A 21662-nucleotide genomic window follows, 5' to 3' on the forward strand; every position below is an offset into this window, starting at 1 on the left:
GGATTCTGAGTCATGGGGAAAACAAAAGAATTGTCAAAGGATCTGCGGGAAAAGGTAGTTGAACTGTATAAAACAGGAAAAGGGATATAAAAAGATATCCAAGGAATTGAGAATGCCAATCAGCAGTGTTCAAACTCTAATCAAGAAGCGGAAAATGAGGGGGTTCTGTTGAAACCAAACCACGGTCAGGTAGACCAACTAAAATTTCAACTGCCAGGAAAATTGTTCGGGATGCAAAGAAAACCCCACAAATAACTTCAGGTGAAATACAGGACTCTCTGAAAACATGTGGTGTGGTTGTTTCAAGATGCACAATAAGGAGGCACTTGAAGAAAGATGGGCTGCATGGTCGAGTCGCCAGAAGAAAGCCATTACTACGCAAATGCCACAAAGTATCCGCTTACAATACGCCAAACAGCACAGAGACAAGCCTCAAACCTTCTGCCACAGAGTCATTTGGAGTGATGAGACCAAATTTTAGCTTTTTGGGCACAACCATAAACACTACATTTGGAGAGGAGTCAACAAGGCCTATGATGAAAGATCCACCAATCCTACTGTGAAACACGGAGGTGGATCGCTGATGTTTTGGGCATGTCTGAGCTACAAAGGCACAGCAAATTTGGTCAAAATTGATGGCAAGATGAATGCAGAATGTTATCAAAAAATACTGGAGGAACATTTGCATTCATCAGCCAGGAAGCTGCGCATGGGACGTACTTGGACATTCCAACATGACAATGATCCAAAACACAAGGCCAAGTCCACCTGTCATTGGCTACAGCAGAATAAAGTGAAGGCTCTGCAGTGGTCATCTCAGTCTCCTGACCTCAATATCATTGAGCCCCTCTGGGGAGATCTCAAAACGTGCCGTTCATGCAAGACAGCCCAAGAATTTACAAGAACTGGAGGCTTTTTACCAAGAGGAATGGGCAGCTTTACCATCTGAGAAGATAAAGAGCCTCATCCACAAATACCACAAAAGACTTCAAGCTGTCATTGATGTTAAAGGGGGCAATACACGGTATTAAGGACTGGGGTATGTAAACTTTTGATCAGGGTCATTTGGGTAGTTTCAGTTGTCATTATGATTTAAAAAGAGTAAACACAGTTGATTGATAATAAATGACTTCAGCCAAACACTAACCATGAGCGAAAAAAGTTTTTGTGTTATCATTCATATTCTCTATAAAATGGCCAAGAAATCATAAATTCTGCCAGGGTATGTAAACTTATGAGCACAATTGTAGATTATGCCAATAAAGCTAAACTCAGAAATAAGTCAATATTGTCTAAATCCATTAGTCATGTGGATTCTGGAATCTTGGTGATCTTTGTGTATTTCTTCCAGATCTGTGCAGTCATCCAGTATGAGACTTCCTGTAACAAAGACCGCCCACTGCTGCTCCCTCCTTGTGCAGGGGGACTGGTCTTGTCTCCTCCTCTCCTCTTCTCTCCTCTCCTGTAGTTTTCTGCAGGCAGCCTCCCTAGGTGGGAGAAATCCATATGATCTCCCCCAAAGGGGGAACCTCAATGTAAGGGCCCCTGACTACATTATGGCTCCCTGATGGCCCTGTCCAACGCCCCCCTTCCCTGAGGTGGCAGAAGTCTATAATCTTCCTCCTCCCAAATAGGGAAGCTTACTTTATTAGGGCTCCTGACTACATCGTCCTTCCCAGACGGCCCTGACCTACCTCCACAGGTGGAAGAAATCCATAAGCTCTCTCCAAAAGAGGGAAGATCACAGTGTAAGGGCTCCTCACTACATCATGGTTCCCTGATGGCCCTGTCCTACCTCCCGAGATGGCAGAAGTCTACACTCTTCTTCCCCCTAAAAAGGGAAACTCACTATATCAGGGCTCCTGACTACATTGGCCTTCCCAGACAGCCCTGACCTACATCCCCAAGAGGGAAGATCACAGTGTAAGGGCTCCTGACTACATCATGGCTCCCTGATGGCCCTGTCCTACCTCCCGAGATGGCAGAAGTCTACACTCTTCTTCCCCCCTAAAGAGGGAAGCTCACTATATCAGGGCTCCTGACTACATTGACCTTCCCAGACGGCCCTGACCCACATCCCCAAGAGGGAAGCTTATACTGTAAGGGCTCCTGACTACATTGTGGCTCCCTGATGGCCCTCTCCTACCTCCCGAGGTGGGCAAAGTCTATACTTTTCTTTCCCCCAAAGAGGGAAGCCCACATTGTTAGGGCTCCTAACTACATCGTCCTTCCCGGATGGCCCTGTCCTACCTCCCCAGGTTGGAGAAGTCTATATGCTCCCTCCCAAAGAGGGAAGCTTACATTGTAAGTGCACCTGTCTACATTGCGGCTCCCTGATGGCCCTGTAAGGTAGGAGTGATCACTCATGTTGTTATGGCTTCTAACTACATCGTCCTTCCCGGATGGCTCTGTCCTACCCCCCCCCAGGTTGGAGAAGTCCATATGCTCCCCCCCAATGAGGGAACCTCACACTGTAAGTGCACCTGACTACATTGTGGCTCCCTCATGGCAATGAATTACCTCCCAAGGGGGGAGAAGTCTGCACTATTTACCCCTCCTCAAAGAGGGAAGCTCATGTTGTTAGGGCTTCTGTCTACATTGTCCTCCAAAGATGGCCCTGACCTACCTCCCCAGGTGGGAGAAGTCCTAACGTTCCCCCAAAGAGGGAAGTTCACATTGTAAAGGTTTCTGACTACATTGTGGCCCTTCCTATTTCTTGAGGTGGGAGAAGTCTATACTCTTCTTACCCCCCCAGTGAGGTAAGCTCATGTTCTTAGGCCTCCTGACTACATCATCCTTCTTGGATGGCCCTACCCTACCTACCTAGGTGGGAGAAGTCCATAACCCCCCCCCCCCAAACAGGTAAGCTCACGTTGTTAGGGCTCCTGACTGCATCATGGCTCCCTGATGGCCCTGTCCTACCTCCCAAATTGGAAGAAGTCTATTTTCTTCTTCCTCCCTGAAGACAAAAGCTCACGTTTTAAGGACTCCTGTTTACATCATCACTCTCGGACAGCCCAAAATTGTAAAAGGGTCCCTGCTGCCCTCTCTCCTTATGCAAGGTGACTGGTCTTGTCTACGCCCCCTCCTGTAGATTTCTGTAGTGGGTGGAGCCAGCTGGATCCCTCCCACTGCACTGCTCTCTGCACAGTCTATATCCAGCACAGTGATGATGTCACTGCTACTTTTACAAGGTGCTATCTGGGTTTGTAAAGGCATTTGGTGCACACAAAGTATATTTATATCCTTTGTAGATATTGGGGATTGCTTTTCAATGAACATTTTTGTGCCCAGAGTTCAACTTTAAGCAAAATAGAGAAAAGTAAATACATTGGATACAATAGGTTCTGACATTTTGTTTGTCACTGCTCTCTGTCTTGTTAAATTCTCACAACTGGGTAGATCAGCATTAGGGAAGATTCTGTAAAATTATATAGCACTGTGAGTTGCCTCCCTTTGAGGTCAGTTGATGTCACCAGCGCCGTGTGGTTTACCTGCAGCAAGGGCACAAATGAAAGCTCAGGAAACCAAATCTAGGAGCTGATCACAAATGTGCACCTGGTGGCGCCTTCCTGTTTGTAAAAACTGATACTGACAGGTATCTGTGTAGTGTAGAGGTGACCACAGAGGTAGAATTAACTCTTTCTTCACATGGTCAGGATAGAATATGTCGCCAGCTCACCGGTAAGATTGTTTCGAACGGCAAAGATCTTTATTCTTGTATGAAAACATGGAAAAGCAACATTTCGGGACCATGCGGGTACCCTTCCTCGGGTGTGTGATGATCCGGGTATGGTCCGGAAATGTTGCTTTTTTTTATGTGATTCTACTAGGATTGAAACGAGCTTATGGGTGCGGTGGTGACATATTTTATCCATGTTGTACAGCATGACCATTCGGGAGTCATTGCAGCACTGTTTTCACCCACATGGCCCATTTCAGACTGGTGTGCAAGAGGAACAGACCACAAGGTGGTTATGACTAAGCGCTAATGCTCGAAAAGACGTTACCCTTGTTTTTCTGTTTTTGACTATGGATTTTACTTTGCATGAATAAAGTGGATCAAGTAGGAGTGCAGCCGTCCGCGATTCAGTGGTGGCTGGTGCTTAACATTTTTGAGGGGGCACAAACAAACTGAAAAAAAAAAAACATATCAATTGCAGCCACTGTGCCCATCAAGCGCAACCACTGTGCCAAACACAGCCACTGTGCCAAACGCAGCTACTGTACCCATCAATTGCTGACAGTGTTCCCATCTATTGCTGCAAGTGTGCTCATCAATTGCCGCTACTATGCCCCATCAATTGCTGCCAGTGTGCCCCATCAATTGCTGCCAGTGTGCCCATCAATTGCTGCCAGTGTGCCCATCAATTGCTGCCAGTGTGCCCATCAATTGCTGCCAGTGTGCCCATCAATTGCCGCTACTGCGCCCATCAAACGTAGCCACTGTGCCCATCAAACGCAGCCACTGTGCCATCAAGCGCAGCCACTGTGCCCATCAAGCGCAGCCACTGTGCCATCAAGCGCAGCCACTGTGCCCATCAAGCGCAGCCACTGTGCCAAACACAGCCACTGTGCCAAACGCAGCTACTGTACCCATCAATTGCTGACAGTGTTCCCATCTATTGCTGCAAGTGTGCTCATCAATTGCCGCTACTATGCCCCATCAATTGCTGCCAGTGTGCCCCATCAATTGCTGCCAGTGTGCCCATCAATTGCTGCCAGTGTGCCCCATCAATTGCTGCCAGTGTGCCCCATCAATTGCTGCCAGTGTGCCCATCAATTGCCGCTACTGCACCCATCAAACGTAGCCACTGTGCCCATCAAACGCAGCCACTGTGCCATCAAGCGCAGCCACTGTGCCCATCAAGCGCAGCCACTGTGCCATCAAACGCAGCCACTGTGCCATCAAGCGCAGCCACTGTGCCCATCAAACGCAGCCACTGTGCCATCAAGCGCAGCCACTGTGCCCATCAATAGGGATGAGCCGAACACCCCCCTGTTCGGTTCGCACCAGAACATGCGAACAGGAAAAAAATTCGTTCGAACACGCGAACACCGTTAAAGTCTATGGGACACGAACATGAATAATCAAAAGTGCTAATTTTAAAGGCTAATATGCAAGTTATTGTCAATAAAAGTGTTTGGGGACCTGGGTCCTGCCCCAGGGGACATGGATCAATGCAAAAAAAAGTTTTAAAAACGGCCGTTTTTTCAGGAGCAGTGATTTTAAAAATGCTTAAAGTCAAACAATAAAAGTGTAATATCCCTTTAAATTTCATACCTGGGGGGTGTCTATAGTATGCCTGTAAAGGGGCGCATGTTTCCCGTGTTTAGAACAGTCTGACAGCAAAATGACATTTTGAAGGAAAAAACTCATTTAAAACTACCGCGGCTATTGCATTGCCGACAATACACATAGAAGTTCATTGATAAAAACGGCATGGGAATTCCCCACAGGGCAACCCCGAACCAAAATTAAAAAAAAAAAATGATGTGGGGGTCCCCCTAAATTCCATACAAGGCCCTTCAGGTCTGGTATGGATATTAAGGGGAACCCCAGCCAAAATTTTTAAAAAAAATTGACGTGGGGTTCCCCCTAAATTCCATACCAGACCCTTCAGGTCTGGTATGGATTTTAAGGGGAACCCCGCGCCAAAAAAAAAAAAAAAAAACGGCGTGGGGTCCCCCTAAAAATCCATACCAGACCCTTATCCGAGCACGCAACCTGGCAGGCCGCAGGAAAAGAGGGGGGGACGAGAGTGCGGCCCCCCCCCCCTCCTGAACCGTACCAGGCCACATGCCCTCAACATTGGGAGGGTGCTTTGGGGTAGCCCCCCAAAGCACCTTGTCCCCATGTTGATGAAGACAAGGGCCTCATCCTCACAACCGTGGCCGGTGGTTGTGGGGGTCTGCGGGCGGGGGGCTTATCGGAATCTGGAAGCCCCCTTTACCAAGGGGACCCCCAGATCCCGGCCCCCCCCCTGTGTGAAATGGTAAGGGGTTACTTACCCCTACCATTTCACTAAAAAACTGTCAAAAATGTTAAAAATGACAAGAGACAGTTTTTGACAATTCCTTTATTTAAATGCTTCTTCTTTCTTCCTTCATCTTCTTCTTCTTCTGGTTCTTCTGGCTCTTCTGGTTCTTCCTCCGGCGTTCTCGTCCAGCATCTCCTCCGCGGCGTCTTCTATCTTCTTCTCCTCGGGCCGCTCCGCACCCATGGCATGAGGGGGGAGGCTCCCGCTCTTCTCTTCATCTTCTTCTTCATCTTCATCTTCTTCTTCATCTTCTTCTTCTTCTTCTTCTTCTCTTCTTCATCTCTTCTTCCTTCTTCATTTCTTCTGCGGGCCGCTCCGCATCCATGCATGGAGGGAGGCTCCCGCTGTGTGACGGCGTCTCTTCGTCTGACGGTTCTTAAATAACGGGGGGCGGGGCCACCCGGTGACCCCGCCCCCCTCTGACGCACGGGACATGACGGGACTTCCCTGTGGCATTCCCCGTGACGTCACAGGGAAGTCCCGTCAATTCACCGTGCGTCAGAGGGGGGGCGGGGTCACCGGATGGCCCCGCCCCCCGTTATTTAAGAACCGTCAGACGAAGAGACGCCGTCACACAGCGGGAGCCTCCCTCCATGCATGGATGCGGAGCGGCCCGCAGAAGAAATGAAGAAGGAAGAAGAGATGAAGAAGAGAAGAAGAAGAAGAAGAAGAAGATGAAGAAGAAGATGAAGATGAAGAAGAAGATGAAGAGAAGAGCGGGAGCCTCCCCCCTCATGCCATGGGTGCGGAGCGGCCCGAGGAGAAGAAGATAGAAGACGCCGCGGAGGAGATGCTGGACGAGAACGCCGGAGGAAGAACCAGAAGAGCCAGAAGAACCAGAAGAAGAAGAAGATGAAGGAAGAAAGAAGAAGCATTTAAATAAAGGAATTGTCAAAAACTGTCTCTTGTCATTTTTAACATTTTTGACAGTTTTTTAGTGAAATGGTAGGGGTAAGTAACCCCTTACCATTTCACACAGGGGGGGGGCCGGGATCTGGGGATCCCCTTGGTAAAGGGGGCTTCCAGATTCCGATAAGCCCCCCGCCCGCAGACCCCCACAACCACCGGCCACGGTTGTGGGGATGAGGCCCTTGTCTTCATCAACATGGGGACAAGGTGCTTTGGGGGGCTACCCCAAAGCACCCTCCCAATGTTGAGGGCATGTGGCCTGGTACGGTTCAGGAGGGGGGGGGGGGCCGCACTCTCGTCCCCCCCTCTTTTCCTGCGGCCTGCCAGGTTGCGTGCTCGGATAAGGGTCTGGTATGGATTTTTAGGGGGACCCCACGCCGTTTTTTTTTTTTTTTTTTGGCGCGGGGTTCCCCTTAAAATCCATACCAGACCTGAAGGGTCTGGTATGGAATTTAGGGGGAACCCCACGTCAATTTTTTTTTTTAATTTTGGCTGGGGTTCCCCTTAATATCCATACCAGACCCGAAGGGCCTTGTATGGAATTTAGGGGGACCCCCACATCATTTTTTTTTTTTAATTTTGGTTCGGGGTTGCCCTGTGGGGAATTCCCATGCCGTTTTTATCAATGAACTTCTATGTGTATTGTCGGCAATGCAATAGCCGCGGTAGTTTTAAATGAGTTTTTTCCTTCAAAATGTCATTTTGCTGTCAGACTGTTCTAAACACAGGAAACATGAGCCCCTTTACAGGCATACTATAGACACCCCCCAGGTACGAAATTTAAAGGGATATTACACTTTTATTGTTTGACTTTAAGCATTAATAAAATCACTGCTCCTGAAAAAACGTCCGTTTTTAAAACTTTTTTTTGCATTGATCCATGTCCCCTGGGGCAGGACCCAGGTCCCCAAACACTTTTTATGACAATAACTTGCATATAAGCCTTTAAAATTAGCACTTTTGATTTCTCCCATAGACTTTTAAAGGGTGTTCCGCGGCATTCGAATTTGCCGCGAACACCCCAAATTGTTCGCTGTTCGGCGAACTTGCGAACAGCCAATGTTCGAGTAGAACATGAGTTCGACTCGAACTCGAAGCTCATCCCTACCCATCAAGCGCAGCCACTGTGCCATCAAACGCTGCCACTGTGCCATCAAGCGCAGCCACTGTGCCCATCAAGCGCAGCCACTGTGCCCATCAAACGCAGCCACTGTGCCATCAAGCGCAGCCACTGTGCCCATCGAGCGCAGCCACTGTGCCATCAAACGCAGCCGCTGTAACCATAAATTGCTGCCACTGTGCCAAACGCAGCTACTGTACCCATCAATTGCTGGCAGTGTGCTCATCAATTGCTGCCAGTGTGCCCATCAATTGCCGCTACTGTGCCCCATCAAATGCTGCTAGTGTGCATCGCCCGGGAGTCGGGACTTACCTGTCTCGCAGCGGGTCACAGTGGCGTCCTCCACGTCCACGCTCCTCGATGCCACTGGTCCTCTCTATCAGGCGTCCAATCACAGCGCCTGTTGTTTCAGCCAACCAGGTGACAGGTAACCAGACCTGAGCACCCGATTGGCTGAGAGGTGGGTCAGTGTTAGGAAAGCAATTGCGCCACTGTTTACCATTTTGGAAGCCTATTAGAACCTACGGCTCTAATCAGGCGCTTCCAAAAAAAACCCCCGCCACTGTAATTCAGGTGCCCGGCGCCCGACAAGGGGCCGGACACCTGAATAGGGGGCGGCAGCGGCGACCATAGATAGATTCATGCAATGCATGAATCTATCTATGGTGAGAGAGAGGTGACAGGAGAGAGGGGGCGGCGCTCCTGCACCCTTTATGGACGCACTGCCACTGCCGGGATTTCTTTCTTACCTAATATACCTCATGGAGCATGGGATTTTCTAAGGACTCTGTCTAACGAGGCGGAAACCTATGTACTTCACCCCTCGACATTCTAGGAAAGGTCCAGCCTGACTTGACTGGAACTCAGGACTACCCTACTCAAGCTTGCTTTGATTTGCAAATCGTGTCTCACATTTTACCCAGACACAAGCCCTTGCCCAAGAGTAGCCTCCTATTAGTCTAGAACAGGGATCTCCAAACTTTCTAAGCAAATGGCCAGTTTACTGTCCTTCAGGCTCCGGACTGTGACCAGCGGGAGTAGAAAATGCCCTGACATCAGTGCCCATCATTGGTTTTAATGAGAGGAATAATGTCCCATTGGTGATATCACTGGGAATAGTACCCCATTGATGGTATCAGTAGGGGGAATGGTGCCCTATCGTTGGTGTCAGTTGGTGAAATAGTGCTGCAAGGGCCCAGGTAAAGGCAAGCAAAGGGCCAAACCAGCCCTTGGGCCTGCAGTTTGGAGACCCCTGGTCTAGAATATACATTCCAGGTTTAGAAAGATTCTGCAACTTTACTGAATAACAATAAGTGAACAATCCGCCATACTTGGTAATGGTGGCAGAATACTTTACCCATGTTACAAAGATTCCCAAAGTACAGGGTTGGGAATAGAGAAGAGTCCTGCATGTAGCTGTGATTGGAATATAATCCTGGCATGCCACCCTGGGAGGAATGTGATCTGTCCTACCTCCCTAGGTCTGAGAAGTCCATATTTCTGTCCTCCAAAAGAGAGAAGCTCATATTATAAGGGCTCCTGACTACATCAGCCCTCTCAGACAGCAATATCCTACCTCCCTAGATAGGAGTAGTCCATACACTCCTCCCCAAAATTGGGAAGCTCACATTGAAAGGGCCCCTGACCACACTGTCTTTCCCGGATGGTCCTGTCCTACCTCCCAGTTAAGAAAAGTCATATGTTCCTCCCCCAAAGAGGGAGGCTCACATTGTAAGGACTCCTGACTACATCACCCCTCTCAGATGGCCCTGTCCTACCTCCCCTGGTAGGAGAAGTCCATATGTCCCCAACCCCTTCTAAAGAGGGAAAGTGAGGTTGTAAGGGCTCCTGACTATATTGTTCCTCTCGGATGGCCCTGTCCTACCTCCATGTGTGGGAGTAGTAGATATGCCCCCCCCAAGAGGGAAGCTCAAGTGGTGAGAACTCATGACTACATTGGCCCTCCCATGTGGCCCTGTCCTACTTCCCCAGTGGAATAAGCCCATACACCCCCACCCCCACCCCCACACCAAAGAGGGAAGCTCATGTTAAAAGGGCTCCTGACTACATTGTCCCTCCTAGATGGCCCAGTCCTATCTCCCCACGTGCGAGAAGTCCATATGCTCACGACTGAAGAGTGAAGCTCACATTGTAAGATCTCCTAAGAACCTCCCAAACAGCCCTGTCCTAAATTCCTAAGTGGAAGAAGTCCATATGCTTCCCCCCAAAGAGGCTTCTGACTAAATGGCCCCTGCTGGATGGTCCAAATGTCAGAAGGGTGGTACACTAGCTTTCCAGCCAACAACCAACTCCCTTCCTGCCAACCCATCCTTTATATTTCTCCCGGCCATTAATGATTAACAGGGCAGGCCAAGCATCCTAAGGCGGGAGTACCACCTTAAAGGACTGGGTCATCTTCTGGTGACTATGGGCACTACAATGGAAGCCCCTCTATATACATCTTGCACTCCCCTACATCGATACACAAGGTCTGCTTCTCCTACCAGCACCCTGGAATTGTAGAATAGTGGTGTGCTTCACTTGCTATTGGACCCTCACCATGATAGGCAGCTTCACCAAGCAACAGTAATGCACAGGAGGCAGAAGGTTTAGGTCAATGCCAAAAACCATGAAAGAATGAAGCACTTCACCATTAGTTAAATACCAAGGGAAGTAAACATCTGAAGTTTATCTCTAGCCAAAATTATTTTATTTTAATTTTGGATGGAGTAGGGGCGAATGGTTAAAACCCATTTGGGGAGATTTCCCTTTACTTCCTGTCCTACAGATGCAACAGGAAGTTAGAGGAAATCTCTCCAAAGTGAAGGGGGATTCCCTCTTAGTTGTCATCTGCTGATGCCGCCTGTCCTGTAGTGATGCATGAGTCAATGGGAGCAGAAGAAGAGGTGTGTATCTGAGATCTTCTTTGCTGCTAACAAGGCCAGGCACAAACATGCAACGGCCTGCAGCCACTGCCGCCGCGCCCGCATCCCGGGCCATTCTGATTGGGCAAAGCTCCAAAACCTTCTGCTAGTGTTCAAGCACATCCATCCCACCCTGCCCCATTTACATTCCTATTTGCCAGCCCGGAATCGTGGCATTTACAGGAATTTAAAAAAACAAGCGGTCTATGTATAAGAACCTTCCTGTAGGAATGTGACAAATAATTGCACAGCCTCATCAAACTTTCCCGTATTTTGTGTAATATTCTATTAGGAACATATCAGTTTATCATCTACCATCAGCACCATCTTTTTTTTTTTTTTTGTGTGACTTCGTCTTTAACAAAAAAAAAAATACTGCATTATTCCCAGTAGAGGGCGCTTGAGATCAAAGGAGATCATATTCCAGGGAATATTCGTAGTTTTGAGACCCCCAAGAAATGTGCTTATAGATCTCCTAAAGTGTAACTGAAGTGTAACTAAAGCAAACTGTTTTTCATTTTGAATACCAGAAGAGAGTAATAGAACCTTTGCCAGTTTTTATTTTTTTTTTTTGCCATCTGTGCCCCACGGGAGAGATTCCCCTTCCATTCCAGCCCCATAGCCAGAACAGGAAGTGAGAGGAAATCCCTCCAAAGTCCCCACTGGAAGATTTCCCCCTTTATTCCTGTTCTGGGGACAACCCAAAATGTGGAATATTCTTTCCCTTTCAATAATAACAATAAACAGGACAAATAGAGAGGGGTGAATCTCCCTTACAGGGGGGGGGGGGCACAGAGAGGAATAAAAACCTGACAGGGGTTCTAATCCCTCTCCACTCTATTCAAAACTAAAAGTTATACTTTAACCACTTCCCGACCAGCCGCGCACATATACTACGGCAGGTCGGCTCTCCTGCCTGTACGTTGGTCCGTGCACGTGAGATTGCGGGGCCCGTGGGTCCGGAGGACTTGATGGCCGCCTGCGATCTCTGTACACAGAGGCAGAACAGGGATCTGCCTTTGTAAACAAGGCAAATCCCCATTCTGACAGGGGACATCTTTATTCCCTGCAATGTACATAAATCACCCAGAGGGGGAGGGGTTTATTCCCTGCAATGTACAGAGATCACCCAGAGGGGGGAGGGGTTTATTCCCTGTAATATACATAAATCACCCTGGGGGGAGGGGTTTATTCCCCACAATGTACAGAGATCACCCCGAGGGGGAGGGGTTTATTCCCTGCAATGTACAGAGATCACCCAGAGGGGGGAGGGGTTTATTCCCTGCAATGTACAGAGATCACCCAGAGGGGGAGGGGTTTATTCCCTGCAATGTACAGAGATCACCCGGAGGGGGGAGGGATTTATTCCCTGCATGTACATAAATCACCCTGGGGGAGGGGTTTATTCCCTGCAATGTACAGAGATCACCCAGAGGGGGGAGGGGTTTATTCCCTGTAATATACATAAATCACCCTGGGGGGAGGGGTTTATTCCCCACAATGTACAGAGATCACCCCGAGGGGGAGGGGTTTATTCCCTGCAATGTACAGAGATCACCCAGAGGGGGGAGGGGTTTATTCCCTGTAATATACATAAATCACCCTGGGGGGGAGGGGTTTATTCCCCACAATGTACAGAGATCACCCAGAGGGGGGAGGGGTTTATTCCCCACAATGTACAGAGATCACCCAGAGGGGGGAGGGGTTTATTCCCCACAATGTACAGAGATCACCCCGAGGGGGAGGGGTTTATTCCCTGTAATGTACATAAATCACCCTGGGGGGAGGAGTTTATTCTCTACAATGTACATAAATCACCCTGGGGGGAGGAGTTTATTCTCTACAATGTACATAAATCACCCTGGGGGGAAGGGTTCTCAACTAAAGTGGAGTTACTCTCAGCCTAGGTTCACACTGGTGTGATGCAGACACCGCATGCGATGTCTGTGCAGTGCGATTTCAGCATAGAGTTTGTATGACTGAAATCGCATTGCATGTGCACCAAAAATGGTGCAGGACCCTTTTTTCGCCGCACCTGAATCACACCCATGCGATGCACTTGCACTGCATTTTGCGTTCTGTTTTGGGGTGTCGTTAAGATAACATTGACACCCGCAGCAGATCACATGGACGCCGTGCGATGCGGGAAACGCAGAGGATTTACTGCATGTGAACCTAGCCTTAGGCCGGGTTCACCCTTATGAGGGTTTCCCCGCATCCAATTGGCAGGAGATTGTGACCCCCTCTCTATGGAGCTCTCTATGGAGCCGGTTCACACATCTCCGGAGCGGCTCCGGCGCGTCTTTTGGTGCGTTTCGGGTCCGAATTCAGCCAAAAATTGGGGCTGAAATCAGACGTGAAACGGTGAATGGAGACGCGCCGGACTCCTGCTGTGCGCCGCAGTGTGAACCCGGCCTAAAGAGCGCACACGTAAAGACACATGTAGATGCGTTTATAACGTGTTTGGGCGGGTCTGCCATTTCTTGCTGCTCCTTGAATGCACCGCGTTAGGAATTTCTAGGCGTTTAGAATGCAGAGAATACAATGTGTGTGAGGACACATCGGCTGACATGGAAGGGCGTTTAGTCTATAGGATCACACTGACTGCGGCTTTGAAAAGTGCGACTTCACTTTCAAAGCCACATGTCAGTGCGACTCGGCTGATATCTGTGCGACTTGATGCACGGATGTCTATATGCAAGTCGCACCTGAGATCGCGGAAAGCAGTGCAGGAACCTCTTTTTCATATCGGCGTGGCGCCGAAAAAGTCTGCGTCACACCGATTCGACCGACGACAGGGCGCCTTCAAATCGCATGACAAGTCGCACTGGTGTGAACCCGGTTTAAGAGGCAGAAAAAAAAACTTCAAAAGTGATGTTACCTTAAAGTGAAACTAAAGTCTCATTTATTTATTTTTTGCTAAAAATAACAATCATGTTCTACTTCCCTGTAATGGATTTCCCCAGATCAGCTCCGATCCTCCTCTTCTCGGGTCCCACACCGCCGCTCCTGGCTCCTCCCTCCTGTTGAGTGCCCCCCCTCCCCCCCCCCCGTCCAGCAAGCAGCTTGCTATGGGGGGGCACCCGAGCCGAGCCGCAGCTCCCTGTGTCCATTTAGACACAAAGTCGTGGCCTGTCCCTGCCCCCCTCTCTCTCCTCATTCGCTCACCGACTTTGATTGACAGCATCAGGAGCCAATGGCGCTTTTCTGCTGTCTCAGCCAATGAGGAGGGAGAGTCCCGGGGCAGCTGAGTCTCTCGTGCGAACATCGCTGGATCTAGAAGGGACTCAGGTAAGTATTAGGGGGATCTATGCATCTGTTCTGACCCAGGTAACCGTAAAGCATCCGGCACCTCCTAAAGCAGGGATATGCAATTATCGGACCTCCAGCTGTTGTAGAACTACAAGTCCCATGAGGCATAGCAAGACTGACAGCCACAAGCCTGACACCCAGAGGCAGAGGCATGATGGGACTTGTAGTTTTGCAACAGCTGGAGGTCCGCTAATTGCATATCCCTGCCCTAAAGAGTCAAATCTAATAAATGAAGGTTGGAGTTGTGTAAACAGAAAGAGATGTTTTGTTACAATGTTACACTTCCACCAAGCAGCTAGATACAATGTTGTATCATGTATAGGGGGGGAGGGGGGCTGTATTACCCCCCAAATGATTTATGACTTAGTTCAAAGGGGCTGTAAAGGCAGAAGGTACATTTTATGTGCAGCAGCCCCCCCCCCCCCCCCCTAATACTTAGAAAAAAGGTTGGGGTTATAATGGTGCCAACAGATAATAATCGAATCAAGGAGTAATTGAAACATCACATTTATTGTAGACGTGATTAACCACTTTAAGACCGAGACTTTTTTTAGATGTGGTGTTTACAAGTTAAAAACAGTTTTTTTTTTTTGCTAGAAAATTACTTAGAACCCCCAAACATTATACATTTTTTTTTCTAACACCCTAGAGAATAAAATGGCAGTCGTTGCAATACTTTTTGTCACACCGTATTTGCGCAGCGGTCTTACAAGCGCACTTTTTTTGGAAAAAAACTCAATTTTTTTAATTAAAAAATGAGACAACAGTAAAATTAGCCCAATTTTTTTAAATTGTGAAAGATAATGTTACGCCGAGTAAATTGATACCCAACATGTCACGCTTCAAAATTGCCCCACAATCGTGGAATGGCGACAAACTTTTACCCTTAAAAATCTCCATAGGCGACATTTTAAAAATTCTACAGGTTGCATGTTTTGAGTTACAGAGGGAGGTCTAGGGCTAGAATTATTGCTCTCGCTCTACCAATCGCAGCGATACCTCACATGTGTGGTTTGACCACCGTTTTCATATGCGGGCGCTAATCACGTATGCGTTCGCTTCTGCGCGCGAGCTCGGCGGGACGGGACGTGTTTAAAAAATTTTTTTTATTATTTATTTTATCTTTTATTTTTACACAGTTTTTTTATATATTAAAAAAAAAATGGTGTCACTTTTATTCCTATTACAAGGAATGAAAACATCCCTTGTAATAGAAAAAAAGCATGACAGGTCCTCTTATATATGAGATCTGGGGGGTCAAAAAGACTTCACATCTCATATTTACACTAAAATGCAATAAAAAAAAAATTGTCATTTAAAAAAAAAAAATGGCCCTCAAAGAGCTATGGGCGGAAGTGATGTTTTGATGTCGCTTCCGCCCTGCAGTGTCATGGAGACGGGTGGGAGCCATCTTCCCCTCACTCGTCTCCATGCACAGGATCCGATCGCCTCCGCCGCTGGCGACGGCTCCGGTAAGCGGCGGAGGGCACCGGATTGCGGCGGGAGGGGGCCGCCAATAAAAGTGATCTTGCGGTGAATCCACCGCAGAGACCACTTTTATCTAGTACCGGACCGCTGGCTGGTGCCATAACAACGATATCCGTCCTCAAAGCAGAGACGCACATCGGCGTGCGGCGGTCCGGAAGTGGTTACAATACGATCAAGTAAGATCAATCATCGCACATCTCTATTTAGGTAGTCGAACAAGTGAGATTCCAGTTATATGGTGGCTAAGGGTTCATGTGTTATCCCGACATGTTTCGCCAGTGTTGGCTTCATCAGGGGATTTGAGAACCACCAGAAAACATGTAAAACCCGGAAAGTCCCCAGGCTCATGTGTTATCCCAACATGTTTCAGCAGTGTTGGCTTCATCAGGGAATTCGAGAACCACCAGTAAACATCTAAAACCCGGAAAGCCCCCAGGCTCATGTGTTATCCCAACATGTTTCGGCAGTGTTGGCTTTATCAGGGGATTTGAGAACCACCAGAAAACATGTAAAACCCGGCAAGCCCCCAGGCGGTCACCACTAGGATCCGCACCGCTGAAGAGAGGATATACCATGCATGTGACCATAGAGGACACACAGCGACCAGGTTGGAGAGCAATATACAGAGTGAGCACAAGAGGGTGCCTGCATATAGAACAACAAGTATCCAGACTAGATAGGTTGGTTTTGCTTTCAGGCAAAATAATAACGTTCAGCCGCTCGCCCTCAGCTGGGATTGAGGGCGACCTGCTGAACGTTATTCTTTTACATGTTTTCCGGTGGTTCTCAAATCTCCTGAGGAAGCCAACACTGGCGAAACATGTCGAGATAACACATGAACCCTTAGCCACCCTATAACCGGAATTTCACTTGTTTCGACCACCAAAATAGAGATGTACGATGATTGATTTTAATTGACCGTATTTTAAATCACGTCTACAATAAATGTGATGTTTTAATTGCTCCTTGTTTCTATTATTATTATCTGTTGGCACCATTATAACCCCACCCCCAACCTTCTTTCTAAGTATTAGGGGGGCTGCTGCACACAGAATGCATAGAATGTACCTTCTGCCTTTACAACCCCTTTGAACTAAGTCATAAATCATTTGGGGGGTAATACAGCCCCCCTCCCCCCCTATACATGATACAACATTGTATCTAGCTGCTTGGTGCAACATTGTTACAAAAATAAATAAAAAGTGTGCTTTAAAGTTTCTTTTTTTGCACAACACGGTTGCACAATGTTACAATGTTTACAAAACAAAAGCCCCCCCCTCTCCCCCCTCCCCCCCCCCATGGCTCCTCCCTGCTTTGCTCTACCTGCTGCAATCTGTAACCTCCAATCACTCGGCCACTCCCTGTGCTGACAATCACCTGGCAGCTCGCTCTTCAGAGGACAAAGATCAGAAAGTAGAAGTGGGTGAGACTGGGAGGTGACTTTCCACTGCAGAGGAATGAGAGTCGATCACAGCCAGAGAGAGAGAGAATGTGGTAGAGGGAGGAGTGAGACTCACACACAGGCAGCCCACATACACACAGAGAGTGGGTGAGCGACACACGTGTGTCACGCCCTGACACCGCCGGCTCCTCCGCCACATCGGTGGGCACAACACAGACATGAATGTAGCTGCAGGGATCTTATCATGACTACAGTGCAGGTAAGTGATCGTCTCTGACTACTGATCCTAAAGATCTTCTGTGCGGGGGAGGGGGTCCTAGATCAGCTTTTATGTTCACCCCCCAGAGAGATTCTTGAAATCCTCTTCAGATTTCGGGGGACCCCCCCCCCCCCTGCTGTAAAGGATTCTACCTGAAGATTTTTTATTTTCTTATTTCTTTTAAGAAAATTAATTTTGTTACCAACTTCCTACAAAATCATTTTTTTTTGTAACATTCTTGCAGAAAAGAAAGGCAGACAGTAAAAATTGGGGTGTCCTTTAACATTGGTGGTCAGTTTAGCAGAGTCACATTGGTGGTCAGTAGGAACATGCATTTTTGCATTGGTTGTCAATGACATTGGTGGTCAGTGTGTGTCACTCTGTTACATTGGTGGTCAGTGCGTGTCACTCTATTACATTAGTGGTCAGTGCGTGTCACTCTATTACATTAGTGGTCAGTGCGTGTCACTCTGTTACATTGGTGGTCAGTGCGTGTCACTCTATTACATTAGTGGTCAGTGCGTGTCACTCTATTACATTGGTGGTCAGTGTGTGTAACTCTATTACATTAGTGGTCAGTGCGTGTCACTCTGTTACATTGGTGGTCAGTGCGTGTCACTCTGTTACATTGGTGGTCAGTGCGTGTCACTCTATTACATTGGTGGTCAGTGTGTGTCACTCTATTACATTAGTGGTCAGTGTGTGTCACTCTATTACATTGGTGGTCAGTGCGTGTCACTCTATTACATTAGTGGTCAGTGCGTGTCACTCTATTACATTAGTGGTCAGTGTGTGTCACTCTATTACATTAGTGGTCAGTGTGTGTCACTCTATTACATTAGTGGTCAGTGCGTGTGACTCTATTACATTAGTGGTCAGTGTGTGTCACTCTATTACATTGGTGGTCAGTGTGTGTCACTCTATTACATTAGTGGTCAGTGCGTGTGACTCTATTACATTAGTGGTCAGTGTGTGTCACTCTATTACATTGGTGGTCAGTGCGTGTCACTCTGTTACATTAGTGGTCAGTGCGTGTCACTCTATTACATTGGTGGTCAGTGTGTCAGTCTATTACATTGGTGGTCAGTGCGTGTCACTCTATTACATTGGTGGTCAGTGCGTGTCAGAGAGATTCTTGAAATCCTCTTCAGATTTCGGGGGACCCCCCCCCGCTGTAAAGGATTCTACCTGAAGATTTTTTATTTTCTTATTTCTTTTAAGAAAATTAATTTTGTTACCAACTTCCTACAAAATCATTTTTTTTGTAACATTCTTGCAGAAAAGAAAGGCAGACAGTAAAAATTGGGGTGTCCTTTAACATTGGTGGTCAGTTTAGCAGAGTCACATTGGTGGTCAGTAGGAACATGCATTTTTGCATTGGTTGTCAATGACATTGGTGGTCAGTGTGTGTCACTCTATTACATTAGTGGTCAGTGTGTGTCACTCTATTACATTAGTGGTCAGTGTGTGTCACTCTATTACATTAGTGGTCAGTGTGTGTCACTCTATTACATTAGTGGTCAGTGTGTGTCACTCTGTTACATTGGTGGTCAGTGCGTGTCACTCTATTACATTAGTGGTCAGTGCGTGTCACTCTATTACATTGGTGGTCAGTGCGTGTCACTCTGTTACATTGGTGGTCAGTGCGTGTCACTGTTACATTGGTGGTCAGTGCGTGTCACTCTGTTACATTGGTGGTCAGTGCGTGTCACTCTATTACATTGGTGGTCAGTGCGTGTCACTGTTACATTGGTGGTCAGTGCGTGTCACTCTATTACATTGGTGGTCAGTGTGTCAGTCTATTACATTAGTGGTCAGTGCGTGTCACTCTATTACATTAGTGGTCAGTGTGTGTCACTCTATTACATTGGTGGTCAGTGCGTGTCACTCTATTACATTAGTGGTCAGTGTGTGTCACTCTATTACATTGGTGGTCAGTGCGTGTCACTCTATTACATTAGTGGTCAGTGCGTGTCACTCTATTACATTGGTGGTCAGTGTGTGTAACTCTATTACATTGGTGGTCAGTGCGTGTCACTCTGTTACATTGGTGGTCAGTGCGTGTCACTGTTACATTGGTGGTCAGTGCGTGTCACTCTGTTACATTGGTGGTCAGTGCGTGTCACTCTGTTACATTGGTGGTCAGTGCGTGTCACTGTTACATTGGTGGTCAGTGCGTGTCACTCTATTACATTGGTGGTCAGTGTGTCAGTCTATTACATTGGTGGTCAGTGCGTGTCACTCTATTACATTAGTGGTCAGTGCGTGTCACTCTATTACATTAGTGGTCAGTGCGTGTCACTCTATTACATTAGTGGTCAGTGTGTGTCACTCTATTACATTGGTGGTCAGTGTGTGTAACTCTATTACATTGGTGGTCAGTGCGTGTCACTCTGTTACATTGGTGGTCAGTGCGTGTCACTCTGTTACATTGGTGGTCAGTGCGTGTCACTCTGTTACATTGGTGGTCAGTGCGTGTCACTCTATTACATTGGTGGTCAGTGCGTGTCACTCTATTACATTGGTGGTCAGTGTGTCATTCTATTACATTGGTGGTCAGTGTGTCAGTGTTTGAGTGGGAGAAGAGTCCCCCTGTATTGGTGTTGAGTGGGAGAAGGACCCCCCTTGTATTGGTGTTGAGTGGGAGAAGGACCCCCCTTGTATTGGTGTTGAGTGGGAGAAGGACCCCCTTGTATTGGTGTTGAGTGGGAGAAGGACCCCCCTGTATTGGTGTTTAGTGGGAGAAGGACCCCCTTGTATTGGTGTTTAGTGGGAGAAGGACCCCCTTGTATTGGTGTTGAGTGGGAGAAGGACCCCCCTGTATTGGTGTTTAGTGGGAGAAGGACCCCCTTGTATTGGTGTTGAGTGGGAGAAGGACCCCCTTGTATTGGTGTTGAGTGGGAGAAGGACCCCCTTGTATTGGTGTTGAGTGGGAGAAGGACCCCCTTGTATTGGTGTTGAGTGGGAGAAGGACCCCCCTGTATTGGTGTTTAGTGGGAGAAGGACCCCCTTGTATTGGTGTTTAGTGGGAGAAGGACCCCCTTGTATTGGTGTTGAGTGGGAGAAGGACCCCCCTGTATTGGTGTTTAGTGGGAGAAGGACCCCCTTGTATTGGTGTTGAGTGGGAGAAGGACCCCCCTGTATTGGTATTGAGTGGGAGAAGGACCCCCTTGTATTGGTGTTGAGTGGGAGAAGGACCCCCTTGTATTGGTGTTGAGTGGGAGAAGGACCCCCCTTGTATTGGTGTTGAGTGGGAGAAGGACCCCCCTTGTATTGGTGTTGAGTGGGAGAAGGACCCCCCTTGTATTGGTGTTGAGTGGGAGAAGGACCCCCTTGTATTGGTGTTGAGTGGGAGAAGGACCCCCCTGTATTGGTGTTTAGTGGGAGAAGGACCCCCTTGTATTGGTGTTTAGTGGGAGAAGGACCCCCTTGTATTGGTGTTGAGTGGGAGAAGGACCCCCCTGTATTGGTGTTTAGTGGGAGAAGGACCCCCTTGTATTGGTGTTGAGTGGGAGAAGGACCCCCTTGTATTGGTGTTGAGTGGGAGAAGGACCCCCCTGTATTGGTGTTTAGTGGGAGAAGGACCCCCTTGTATTGGTGTTGAGTGGGAGAAGGACCCCCCTGTATTGGTATTGAGTGGGAGAAGGACCCCCTTGTATTGGTGTTGAGTGGGAGAAGGACCCCCTTGTATTGGTGTTGAGTGGGAGAAGGACCCCCTTGTATTGGTGTAGAGTGGGAGAAGGACCCCCCTGTATTGGTGTTGAGTGGGAGAAGGACCCCCCTGTATTGGTGTTGAGTGGGAGAAGGACCCCCCTCTATTGGTGTTTAGTGGGAGAAGGACCCCCCTGTATTGGTGTTTAGTGGGAGAAGGACCCCCCTGTATTGGTGTTTAGTGGGAGAAGGACCCCCTTGTATTGGTGTTGAGTGGGAGAAGGACCCCCCTGTATTGGTGTTGAGTGGGAGAAGGACCCCCTTGTATTGGTGTTGAGTGGGAGAAGGACCCCCCTGTATTGGTGTTTAGTGGGAGAAGGACCCCCTTGTATTGGTGTTGAGTGGGAGAAGGACCCCCCTGTATTGGTGTTTAGTGGGAGAAGGACCCCCTTGTATTGGTGTTGAGTGGGAGAAGGACCCCCCTGTATTGGTGTTTAGTGGGAGAAGGACCCCCTTGTATTGGTGTTGAGAGGGAGAAGGACCCCCCTGTATTGGT

At 48.1% G+C, this 21662-nt stretch overlaps 1 protein-coding gene and 1 long non-coding RNA gene across 2 annotated transcripts in view; one reads left to right on the forward strand and one right to left on the reverse strand.

Annotated features, from left to right (window-relative positions):
* The window catches only part of LOC141105536 (uncharacterized), a 111338-nt gene that overhangs the window by 6995 nt on the left and 82681 nt on the right, over window positions 1–21662 (reverse strand). The gene's annotated exons all lie outside the window — the stretch shown is intronic.
* The window catches only part of LPAR5 (lysophosphatidic acid receptor 5), a 52665-nt gene continuing 48129 nt past the window's right edge, over window positions 17127–21662 (forward strand). Inside the window, exon 1 of the mRNA XM_073595421.1 lies at window positions 17127–17455. Coding sequence (XP_073451522.1) covers window positions 17441–17455 — 15 coding nt within the window. The 5' untranslated portion in view covers window positions 17127–17440. The remainder of the gene's footprint in view (window positions 17456–21662) is intronic.

Source organism: Aquarana catesbeiana, linkage group LG08, assembly GCF_042186555.1.
Source record: "Aquarana catesbeiana isolate 2022-GZ linkage group LG08, ASM4218655v1, whole genome shotgun sequence".
Lineage (NCBI taxonomy): Eukaryota > Metazoa > Chordata > Amphibia > Anura > Ranidae > Aquarana > Aquarana catesbeiana.